At 43.2% G+C, this 12968-nt stretch overlaps 1 protein-coding gene across 7 annotated transcripts in view; it reads right to left on the bottom strand.

The window, feature by feature from the left end:
* The window catches only part of RTEL1 (regulator of telomere elongation helicase 1), a 142904-nt gene that overhangs the window by 48885 nt on the left and 81051 nt on the right, over positions 1–12968 (bottom strand). For 6 of the 7 annotated variants that reach the window (XM_061630937.1, XM_061630934.1, XM_061630938.1 and 3 more), the window contains 3 exons: positions 11045–11122; positions 5277–5423; positions 1424–1539 (listed from right to left, as the gene is read on the bottom strand). In XM_061630937.1, the coding sequence (XP_061486921.1) occupies positions 1424–1539; positions 5277–5423; positions 11045–11122 (341 nt within the window). The remainder of the gene's footprint in view (positions 1–1423; positions 1540–5276; positions 5424–11044; positions 11123–12968) is intronic. The other variant, XM_061630940.1, reaches the window with a different exon arrangement.

The following is a 12968-nucleotide window of genomic DNA, read 5'->3' as shown; positions in this document are numbered from 1 at the left end:
TCCCGCAGAGGACTCTGCTTTATACAGGAGGTGGGCAAAGAAACCTTTTCAAAGAGCAATTTATACACATTATAAAATAAGCAGACTATGGAAGCAGCAACAGCAATAACAAGGAATTTTTAAGCAATATTAAGCCTATATGGAGCTAGGCCCATTACACCCCTGTTCTTGCTGGCATTGCTAGAATAAGAGGCTGGAATTAATGTATCCGATGTCTTTCAGTCAATTATGATGACACCATTGCTTCTATCAATGGGATGCACATAACACAGAGACCTTGGGTGTCTAGTTTCCTCAGTTCTTCATCCATTACAATCCCATATTCAAGTTGTCACCAAGTCATGTCACTTTTCCCTATACAGCTGTCAGGACTCAGTATCTGAAGAGATATTTACTAATTGCAATTAGCGATGCTAGCTAAATGGAACTTGCAGGTTCAGAGGAAGTTTATTTCTGAATAAAAACTACTAGGAAGAAAACAGTAGGGCAGGGCTATTGCTTTCCATGTCCAACTTGTGGGCTTCCTGAAGACTAGACTAGATGAACCATTGATGTGACCAAGCAGGGTTATGTTTTCTTACCAAGCCAGTAAGTATGGCTGCAGCAATCCATTTTTCTGCACATGCTCAGACTCAAAAAGGGAACCAAGAAATGCTCAGAAGAACCACAAAGGTGATTAGAATGGTGGCCCAGTCCATTGGAATCACAGTCCAATGCTAAACAGGCAAGCCTGGAATTCAGAGAGGTACACCAATGGAGCCAAGACAAATGGTAAGATGGTTTTATAAGTCAGGCCTGCCTATATCAAGAACTGAAACTGCTGTGCGTGGTTCTAAACCAGCCACCGCAATGGCAGCCAGCTCCTCCACTGCCCCTATCAGAACAGTGCTCTTTAAAACAAGAACCGTAGGACTTCTAAAATACCTCTTCACAATACCATCATGAAAACCCCTGGCACTAGAAGGTAACATGCCATTCCAGATGTTGAGTCTACTTAACCTGCTTTTGAGTACACTGCTTTCTGAAGGGTGTATATATTCTGAGCATTTAAACTCCAGATTATTGACTTTCCAATTTGGTCCACAAGGGGAGGTGTTTGCAATGGGGAGCTGGCAATGGGGCAGAGGCTCCAGCCCTTCCATGTCCCATTCTCCTCATTTCTGACAGTACCACTTCGCAAATCCTCTTACAAAAGAGCTCACATATCCTCCAGCCCATAAACATCAGTGCTTCCTCATTCTGCCATGGAAAAAAAGGAACTTCAATAGGGCATCGCCCTAGAGTAAACAAAATCCAGGTATTCATCATGTTGAAAACTTATTCCACAGCAGAGAAGGAAGGAGGTGGCACTGATGGTACAGAATTCAAGCAGGAGAGAAGACTGCAGAGTGTAAGAACTCTACCCAACAAAATGGAAGGTCACCTGTGGTCACAGAGGAAGATGGCGCCGTAGTCCTGTCGGTGGCGGATGACTCTACCAATGGCCTGATTCACTGCACGAGAAGCCTGCTGTCTGTACCAGCTGCTCCCAGATAAATACTAAATATGGGAGAAAGAGTATCGTTTTCTTTCAGTTTTATAATCTCCATCTTTCACAGCTGGAAGTATTTTTTTTCTTTTAAAACATTAAAAACACCAGACCAAGATTAGTATCATCTTCAAGAAGGAGAAGCCATGCAAACAGAGGGTATGCTGATATGGATGTAGGTGGTCTTTCGAATAGTTTGGGACTAAATAATTTAAAGTGTTGAAAGATTAAGGTAAACATTTTAAATTTAGCTTGGAAATGTCTGAACAACCAGTGCAGCTTGTATAATAATGGTATTATATGATCTGACTGCCTTGCCCCTGTAAGGAGCCACACAGGTGCATTTTGAACCAGCATTAGTTTCCAAACTATCTTCAAAGGTAGCCCCCCCCAAAAGTGCATGACAGTCGTCAAGCCTGAATGTGACTGGAGCATGAATTACTGTGACCAGATCTGAATTGTCCAGATAGGGCCTTACTTGGTGGAGCAGCTGAAACTGTTGTTGTTGTTATGTGCCTTTAAGTCGATTTTGACTTATGTCGACCCTATGAGTCAGCGACCTCCAAGAGCATCTGTCATGAACCATCCTGTTCAGATCTTGTACGTTCAGGTCTGTGGCTTCCTTTACGGAATCAATCCATCTCTTGTTTGGCCTTCCTCTTTTTCTACTCCTTTCCGTTTTTCCCAGCATTATTGTCTTTTCTAGTGAATCATGTCTTCTCATGAGGTGTCCAAAGTATGATGACCTCAGTTTCATCATCTTAGTTTCTAGTGATAGTTCTGGTTCAATTTGTTCTAACACCCAATTATTTGTCTTTTTTGTAACCCATGGTATTCGCAAAGCTCTCCTCCAACACATTCAAATGAACTGATTTTTCTCTTATCCACTTTTTTCACTGTCCAACTTTCACATTCATCCACACCAACCATTTGGTGATGTCCATGTGTACAGTCGTCTTTTTGTTTGCTGAAAAAATGTGTTTGCAAGAAACAAATTGTTGGCTTCACAAAATTCAATAAGTATTTCTCCTGCTTCATTTCTATCTCCTAAGCCTCATTTCCCCACAATTTCTAGTTCTTCTCTGTTCCCTGCTTTTGCATTCCAGTCCCCCATAATTATCAGAACATCTTGTTTTGGTGTGTGATCAAGTTCTTTCTGTACTTCTGTGTAAAATCTCTCCAATTCTTCTTCTTCTGTGTTTGCAGTTTGAGCGTAGACTTGGATGATGGTCATGTTAACAGATTTCCTGTTAAATCTCATTGATATCACTTGCTCAGACCTTGCATTACAGCTCCTAATGGCTTTTGCTACATCACGTCTTACTATTAAAGCATCCCATTTCTTCTTAATTTCTTATTTCCTGCATAAAATATGTTGTAGTTGCCTGATGGAATGTGTCCCATTCCTGTCCATTTTAATTCACTCATGCCAAGTATTGTAATGTTGATGTGTTTCATTACTTGACAATTTCTAATTTTCCCTGGTTCACGCTTCTCACATTCCATGTTCCTATTGTGTATGTCGTACAACTCCGGACTCTCCTTTTGCGTCTGTGCACATCAGCCTCTGGGCTTCCATTTGGCTTTGATCCACTGGCATCATTAGTCACAGCGCTACTCATACTTGTCTGTCTGACCTTAGGGTCTCATCTTCTAGCACTATCTCGTGTTGCACTAGCTGAAACTAGTGAAATATAATTCTGGAATCTACTGCCATCACCTGGACTTCCCCGGTTAACATAGAACACCCAAACTGAGTACTTGGGTCTTTTACAAGGAGTGCCACCCCATCTAAGGCCAGTTAGAAACCATCTTCCAGAGCAGGCAATCTCCAAACCCACAACATCTCTGCCTTGCTTTGATTTAGCCTCAGCTTGTTTGCTCTCATCCATCCCCAAACCAACTTCAAGCATTGGTTCAGACCTTCCACAGCCTCCCTGGGATCAGAAGATGGAAATAAAAAATGAGAAAAATGACACTGCAGCCTAAACTTCGTTTCATACAGCTGTTTAAAAGCACGGGGGACAATATTGACCCCTTAGGTCTTCTTCAAAGGTAGCCCCATCACCCCCGCTTTCAGGCATGTGGGAATCACCTCCTCCCTCAAAGAGGTGTTAAACAGTTCCAAACACTCAGTCCAATTCTCACTGACCTCACCAGTGAAGACCACAGAATCAGAAGAGTTGGAAGGGGCCTATAAGGCCATTGAGTCCAACCCCCTGCTGCTCAAGGCAGGAATCCAAATCACAGCATAGCCAACAGGTGGCTGTCCAGCTGCCTCATGAATGCCTCCAGTGTTGGAAAGCCCACCACCTCCCAGGGCATTGGTTCCATTGTCATACTGCTGTAACAGGAAGTGTTTTCAGATGGGCAAGGGTCAAGCAATTAACTGGACATTTAATCCAATAAATAATTAACTGGCCAAAGCTCAATCCAGACCAGACTGAGATGCGGTTAGCAGGCAGATGGGGTTCCTCTCCTCCTGAAGGTGCAAGTTCATAGCTTGGCATTCTCCCGGATCGAAGTTTGTCACTTGAGGCACAGGAGGCGTCACTGACAAAGAGTGCTTTCTGATCGCTTTGGCTGGTTGGCCAGGTGCAGCCCTTATCTGGACAGAGATAACCTGGCATCAGATCTATGCTCTGGTAATTTCTAGGCTAGATTACTGCAATGCGGCCTTTGAAGATGGTTTGGAAACTGCAGCTGGTGCAAAGTGTATTGGCCAGACTATTGATGGGAACTAAGTGGTCTGAATGCATAACATTAGTTTTGGCTCAGTTACCACTGACTGCTTGCACATTTCCGAGCCCAATTAAAAATGCTGCTTTTGACCTGTTGTTGTTATGTGCCTTCAAGTCGATTACGACTTATGGCGACCCTATGAATCAGTGACCTCCAAGAGCATCTGTGACCTACAAAGCCCAAGATTCCAGTACCTAATTGAAAGCCTCTCCCAACATGAACAAGCCTTACAGGTCATAATCTGGGATCCTCCTCCAGATGCACTCTCCAAGAGAGGTTCAGAGGGTTGGAATGAGGGAGAGGGTCTTTTCAGTTTAGGCCTCCCCCACCTATGCAATACTTTCCCCAGAGAGGCCTTTTTAGTGCCAGGCTAAGGTTTGCCTTTTCTCCCAGACATTTGATGGAATATGAGGAGTTTGTCCATATACCGTGATTCTTATTTTCATTGAAGTTATTTTGGTGGGTACTGTTGTTTTGGTACTGATTTTTGATGGTGATATTGTTTAAGTCTTGCGTTTTCTAATTTTTCTGTGAGTCACCTAGGCAACTAGGGACTGATCAGCAGGCTAGCTTAGCAGATGCAGGCAAAGCTATTTAGCACACACTGTTCTGTTCTGCAACATCTTGCCTCTGCCCCCTAGAATCTGCCGCCTGAGATGACTACCTCACACTGCCTAATGACAGGCAGGGCCATAGTAACTCAGTGGCAGAACATCCACCTTTCATGCAGAAGGTCCCAGGATTAGTCCCTGGCATCTCAAGACAGGGCTGGGAGAAACCCTTGTCTGAAATCCTGGAGAGCTGCTGCCAGTCAGTGTAGACAATACTGAGACCAATGGACCAATGGCCTTACTAGGTAAAAGACAGCTTCCTACATTCCTATTCTCTGAACTCCAGAAAGTTCCAGGTTTGATCCCCAGCATCTCCAATTAAAACTGTGGCGGTGCCATTCAGGGAGCCCTGATGGCAGATGTCCAGACTGTTAAGAACAAGTCTCCCTCCTTACCTGTCCACCAGCACCACCTTTTGCCCTCATCTCATCCAAAAACTTCATCTTTAACATGACCCTCGGGTCCTTATGAGGGGGAAAAGGAAGGCCTGTTACGATGACACCTCGTCCATTCCTATCAGCAAAGTCCAAACCTTCACTGGCCTGAAAACAAACAATGTCTGTCACTAACATGGATAACAGGCTGAGACAAATTCCTACAAAATTCAGAATGCTGTTGCCCCTTCCAGTTTCTCCTTCTTCCCCCCAGAGAAACCTGCCACATTTCTTTATATTGTCTCTTCCCATGATGATGGGCTGAGCGCAATGCTGTCATTTGAAAGGCAATCATGTGCAACTCAATCCAATAATTTATTTATCTCTATAAACATTTATATTAAGAACATAAGAACATAAGAAGAGCCTGCTGGATCAGGCCAGTGGCCCATCTAGTCCAGCATCCTGTTCTCACAGTGGCCAACCAGGTGCCTGGGGGAAGCCCGCAAGCAGGACCCGAGTGCAAGAACACTCTCCCCTCCTGAGGCTTCTGGCAACTGGTTTTCAGAAGCATGCTGCCTCTGACTAGGGTGGCACAGCACAGCCATCATGGCTAGTAGCCATTGATAGCCCTGTCCTCCATGAATTTGTCTAATCTTCTTTTAAAGCCATCCAAGCTGGTGGCCATTACTGCATCTTGTGGGAGCAAATTCCATAGTTTAACTATGCGCTGAGTAAAGAAGTACTTCCTTTTGTCTGTCCTGAATCTTCCAACATTCAGCTTCTTTGAATGTCCACGAGTTCTAGTATTATGAGAGAGGGAGAAGAACTTTTCTCTATCCACTTTCTCAATGCCATGCATAATTTTATACACTTCTATCATGTCTCCTCTGACCCGCCTTTTCTCTAAACTAAAAAGCCCCAAATGCTGCAACCTTTCCTCGTAAGGGAGTCGCTCCATCCCCTTGATCATTCTGGTTGCCCTCTTCTGAACCTTTTCCAACTCTAGAATATCCTTTTTGAGATGAGGCGACCAGAACTGTACACAGTATTCCAAATGCGGCCGCACCATAGATTTATACAACGGCATGATGATATCGGCTGTTTTATTTTCAATACCTTTCCTAATTATTGCTAGCATGGAATTTGCCTTTTTCACAGCTGCCGCACACTGGGTCGACATTTTCATCGTGCTGTCCACTACAACCCCGAGGTCTCTCTCCTGGTCGGTCACCGCCAGTTCAGACCCCATGATATGTGAAATTCAGATTTTTTGCTCCAATATGCATAATTTTACACTTGTTTATATTGAATTGCATTTGCCATTTTTCCGCCCATTCACTCAGTTTGGAGAGGTCTTTTTGGAGCTCTTCGCAATCCCTTTTTGTTTTAACAACCCTGAACAATTTAGTGTCGTCAGCAAACTTGGCCACCTCACTGCTCACTCCTAATTCTAGGTCATTAATGAACAAGTTGAAAAGTACAGGTCCCAATACCGATCCTTGAGGGACTCCACTTTCTACAGCCCTCCATTGGGAGAACTGTCCGTTGATTCCTACTCTCTGCTTTCTGCTTCTTAACCAATTCCTTATCCACAAGAGGACCTCTCCTCTTATTCCATGACTGCTAAGCTTCCTCAGAAGCCTTTGGTGAGGTACCTTGTCAAACGCTTTTTGAAAGTCTAAGTACACTATGTCCACTGGATCACCTCTATCTATATGCTGTTGACACTCTCAAAGAATTCTAATAGGTTACTGAGACAGGACTTTCCCTTGCAGAAGCCATGCTGGCTCTGCTTCAGCAAGGCTTGTTCTTCTATGTGCTTAGTTAATCTAGCTTTAATAATACTTTCTACCAGTTTTCCAGGGACAGAAGTTAAGCTAACTGGCCTGTAATTTCTGGGATCCCCTCTGGATCCCTTTTTGAAGATTGGCGTTACATTTGCCACTTTCCAGTCCTCAGGCATTGGCCATTTACATGTATGTTTAATTTAACCATTTAATTTAACCATTTAATTTAAACATTTAATTTAAACATTTAAAATATGTTTAATTTGACCCTGGTGCGAGATGTAAGTGTTGTTGAACCTTGGGAGCAGTGTCCATTGTGCTATTAAATTAAACATACATGTAACTGGCTGATTGCCAAGAAAATCCAACACGGTTACATTTGACTTCAAAAGAGGAAACTTCACAAAAATGAGGGGATTGGTAAAAAGAAAGCTGAAAAACAAAGTCCAGAGGGTCACATCACTCGAAAATGCTTGGAAGTTGTTCAAAAGCACTATATTAGAAGCTCAACTGGAGTGCATACCGCAGATCAGAAAAGGTACCGCCAGGGCCAAGAAGATGCCAACATGGTTAACGAGCAAAGTCAAGGAAGCTCTTAGAGGCAAAAAGTCTTCCTTCAGAAAATGGAAGTCTTGTCCGAATGAAGAAAATAAAAAAGAACACAAACTCTGGCAAAAGAAATGAAAGAAGACAATAACGGATGCTAAAAAAGAATTTGAGGAACGCATTGCTAAGAACATAAAAACCAACAACAAAAGTTCTAGGCTTAATGGACAATATAAAAACTGACAAATCACCGGGCCCGGATGGCATCCACCCAAGAGTTCTCAAAGAACTCAAAGGTGAAATTGCTGATCTGCTAACTAAAATATGTAACTTGTCCCTCGGGTCCTCCTCCGTGCCTGAGGACTGGAAAGTGGCAAATGTAACGCCAATCTTCAAAAAGGGATCCAGAGGGGATCCCGGAAATTACAGGCCAGTTAGCTTAACTTCTGTCCCTGGAAAACTGGTAGAAAGTATTATTAAAGCTAGATTAACTAAGCACATAGAAGAACAAGCCTTGCTGAAGCAAAGCCAGCATGGCTTCTGCAAGGAAAAGTCCTGTCTCAGTAACCTATTAGAATTCTTTGAGAGTGTCAACAGCATATAAATAGAGTTGATCCAGTGGACATAGTGTACTTAGACTTTCAAAAAGTGTTCGACAAGTTACCTCACCAAAGACTTCTGAGGAAGCTTAGCAGTCATGGAATAAGAGGAGAGGTCCTCTTGTGGATAAGGAATTGGTTAAGAAGCAGAAAGCAGAGAGTAGGAATAAACGGACTGTTCTCCCAATGGAGGGCTATAGAAAGTGGAGTCCCTCAAGGATCGGTATTGGGACCTGTACTTTTCAACTTGTTCATTAATGACCTAGAATTAGGAGTGAGCAGCGGAGTGGCCAAGTTTGCTGACGATACTAAATTGTTCAGGGTTGTTAAAACAAAAAGGGAATGCGAAGAGCTCCAAAAAGACCTCTCCAAACTGAGTGAATGGGCGGAAAAATGGCAAATGCAATTCAATATAAACAAGTGTAAAATTATGCACATAATTAATTTAATTTCACATATACGCTCATGGGGTCTGAACTGGCGGTGACCGACCAGGAGAGAGACCTCGGGGTTGTAGAGGACAGCACGATGAAAATGTCGACCCAGTGTGCGGCAGCTGTGAAAAAGGCAAATTCCATGCTAGCGATAATTAGGAAAGGTATTGAAAATAAAACAGCCAATAACATCATGCCGTTGTATAAATCTATGGTGCGGCCGCATTTGGAATACTGTGTACAGTTCTGGTCGCCTCATCTCAAAAAGGATATTCTAGAGTTGGAAAAGGTTCAGAAGAGGGCAACCAGAATGATCAAGGGGATGGAGCGACTCCCTTACGAGGAAAGGTTGCAGCATTTGGGGCTTTTTAGTTTAGAGAAAAGGCGGGTCAGAGGAGACATGATAGAAGTGTATAAAATTATGCATGGCATTGAGAAAGTGGATAGAGAAAAGTTCTTCTCCCTCTCTCATAATACTAGAACTCGTGGACATTCAAAGAAGCTGAATGTTGGAAGATTCAGGACAGACAAAAGGAAGTACTTCTTTACTCAGCGCATAGTTAAACTATGGAATTTGCTCCCACAAGATGCAGTAATGGCCACCAGCTTGGATGGCTTTAAAAGATTAGACAAATTCATGGAGGACAGGGCTATCAATGGCTACTAGCTGTGATGGCTGTGCTCTGCCACCCTAGTCAGAGGCAGCATGCTTCTGAAAACCAGTTGCCGGAAGCCTCAGGAGGAGAGAGTGTTCTTGCACTCGGGTCCTGCTTACGGGCTTCCCCCAGGCACCTGGTTGGCCACTGTGAGAACAGGATGCTGGACTAGTTGGGCCACTGGCCTGATCCAGCAGGCTATTCTTATGTTCTTATGTCCCTTCCTTTCACCATCTGGCTCTCTTCTTTCTGAGAGGCCTTTATCACCTTTGCTGGCATCCTATATAGCATTGCTGATTCAAGTGATGATGATCTAATAAGGGTTCTCAGCTCTGCATCAATATTTTAAAACTGTAACAATAGCAATTGTATTTTAAAATGCTTCCATGTTATTGACTAATTTCATTTGTTTTCTCTTCTGTAACATTTGATTAAGGACTGTTAAATAAAGGAAATCTATTTACCAAACTCATACACCTAAAACTCATCCCTGAATCTTACATTTTCTGTGTGCTGAAACAGAAGAAGGCTAACTCTCCCTCTTAATCGGGCATCTGCAGTAGTGGGAGCTGAGTGCAGTTTAAGTGCCAGAGCCAGTCTCTGCTATGTAGAAACCACACTTAAGAGTTTCATTTTAAACAGAGCAAGTTTGCTGTAACTTACACACATGAGACTTATAACAAAGTGTTGGAGGATATTTTCACTATTTAACAGAAACTTTCCTTTTCAGGAGTCTGTTAATTTATTTATATTATCCTCAGAACAACCCTGTAAGGTAGGTTAGGCTGAGATATTTTAGACACAAGGTTCCCAGTGAGCTTTAGAGCTGAGTGGGGATTTGAATCTGATTTTCCCTAATCCTAGTCCAACACTCCAGCCACTTTACCACGTTGGCTTTTACTGGTATCCAGGTGCCAGCCACGTCTTCCTCCAAGATACTGTAAGTTCTTAGTGGCTCAAACTAGGCAATTCATCTTGCCCCCCCACATTTCAGTTTTTTCTTTTTAATTGACTCAGTCTTCTGCATCTCCAGGGAATACTGAGCATGCTCACTGGGCTGTTGTTGGGAGGTTGCCCCCATCAGGTGTGGGTTTATATAACACACACACTCTTCAGGTTTCCCCGAGCATGCCAATACCTCCTCTTCTCATTTCTCACAGGCCCCAACCTTTGAATGGGGAAGAGGGAGGGGAGTACCATGGAATTGTCAGGAAGATTCCTCCACCCACCTCTGAAGTTTCAAATCTGGGAGGAAGGGTGATTGCTGGTCATACCTGACATGGAAACTAAAAATTTTGAAGCCTGGTACGACCACCTCCTCCCACATGAGTCTCCTCCTTTGTTAAGATCTGTCTCAGAGAATCCTCTCCAGAGAAACTACCATCACTCAGGATGAGGAGGGCAGTCACTGGAGATCAGGGCCTTTTCTCCAGTCTCCCACTTTTGGCATTCCTGGTGGTGCCCCACTAGGTATACAATCCATTATATTTTCAGTACAAGGTGAAAAGCTTTTTCCCAGGCCTTTTCAATCTTCCGTTTTTAATATTGCTCCTGTTTGCCGCAGCTTTTCTTTTTAAGTACCGTTTTGGTTTTATTGATTTTATTGCTCCTGATTTATATTTCACTGTAGACTGCACTGAGAATACTCTCAAATGAAGAGCAGGATAGCTCATGCTTAAATAAGTAAATTGCTCCCACTGCTCTGCAAAAATTGTCTTCTGCACACACCCTAACTTTCAGACATTTGCACTCTGTTGTACATACCTTCCCTCGACACACAGCCAAGAAAATAGCACCGTTAGAGTTTGGACAGACAATCTTTTCATAATAGGCATCTATGACCTAGGAGAGGGGAAAAAAAGGTAACTGGAGGTGTGAGGACTGGCTTCCCACCATTTACTGACACATTCAAAAACTATGATTCCAGCATCCTATTTGCCAGGTTCAATAGGTCAGATGTTTAGTTTCACGAATGAATCCTTTATTACGAGAAATCTGCAAATCTCACAGCAGGCCATGAGTGACATCACCTTCCAAGAGAAAACAAAGAACTTTCTGTGCTCATGTTTCTCAACTTTTGGCAAATTATGTTCAAAGCAAGAAAAACAGGAAATATATAGTACTTTATACATAAATAAATGAAAAATATGAGCTGAAAATTAAGATAATCTGGCAGAGAAATTTCCAGATTTCAAGGAGAATGGTGAGTTTACTTATGGATCAAGTTGTGATTTTTTTTAATGAAAGTTGTAAACAAAGTTATAAAAACTCCCTGCTGCACTTCATTGTATATAGCCAGCTGATAAGCATGAATAACTGTCCGATAAGAAGATTTGAACATGCTGTCCTCCCCAAGTAGGAGCAGCACAGAGGAAGGAAGGAAGCCCCGTCTCCAAGGTACAGTCTGCTTTCTCAGAAGCACTTGTGTTAAGAGATACAGCAGGAACATTCATGTCACTAAAAACAAAAACTTCTCTGTAAAAAGGTTTCAACATGAGGGATGGTAAACAGAACTGCATTAATAGTGTGCGTTGGGGGTGTTTTACGCAAGAAAGGTTTTAGTAGATTATCATCTTAAAACACCATGCCTGTTCCAGATGCTTCTGCCAAGGGTCAAAAACCTGTCTAGTGCCCAACTCACTGTTAACTCACTTTAAATCATGGTTTCAGTATGTTAGTTTGCTGTTCATCATGCCTTTTATTAAGAACAGTTCCCTTGGGGGTGATTCATGTAAACTCATGATATGCCATATAACCAGCAGCGGTTGGCAGCGTGGCACTGCTCACCTGGCTTTCCAACACCAAGCGCCATTGCTGGTTAATGAGAGGGGGAAGGGGAAGAGCTCACTGCAGCAGCTGGAGCATCAGATTGGCTCGGCCACCTTGCCCACACTGCACCAACCTCTCCGCCACCTCGCTCCTCCCCATCTCCCATTTGGGAACCAGTGGTGATACTCACCATTGGGAAGCCAGGGAAGCCGACCACTACTGCATATAACCCAAATGTCAGGTTTTAAGTCAAGGCTCAAGATTCAATAAAATATTAATAAAGTACAGATGAACAAGCCCAGATCTATTTTTAGCAGAAAAGGTTAGAACGGAGAATTATGGCAAGCTTATTGTGCTGACGCATTGACGTGAGAAACCACACCGGGTAGCACAACACAAGGCCCTTACCCAGAACAAGCGGGCAGGCAAAGGGCAGAGAGTGGGAGGGATGGCACAGCATGGAGTTTGAGCAGTGCCATCCTGTTTAGCCAAGACATCAGCTGCCCTAATCAGTTGACCCACAGTCTGTAAAAGTGTGCCCCAGGATGTTTTGCGACGCCACAGAGGATGCTGGTGGACATGTGGATGTATGCAGTCTGAGGGAGGCCCCCAAGCACCTGTGACTGTAATGGGATATTAGTTTATTTAAAATACTTATATGCTACTTTTGTAACCAGAGAGAGATAAGGCAACTAGCAATCATTACCACTGATGACTTTTTGTTTCCGCAGAGATCCCCACCAGCTATGAGATGCTACAGGGTATACCAGCTGTGTTCAATAAAGACACAAATGGGAATTCCTCCCAGTTGTTCAGTATGTGTGTTATGTGCCTTCAAGTTGATTACAACTTATGGCGACCCTATGAATCAGCAACCTCCAATAGCATTTGTTATAAACCACCCTGTTGAGCCTCTTAT

This window comes from Rhineura floridana, chromosome 6 (genome assembly GCF_030035675.1).
Source record: "Rhineura floridana isolate rRhiFlo1 chromosome 6, rRhiFlo1.hap2, whole genome shotgun sequence".
NCBI classification, from domain to species: domain Eukaryota; kingdom Metazoa; phylum Chordata; class Lepidosauria; order Squamata; family Rhineuridae; genus Rhineura; species Rhineura floridana.
Note: the sequence above shows the minus strand (reverse complement) of the source record. Positions and strands in the feature narration are given on the sequence as shown.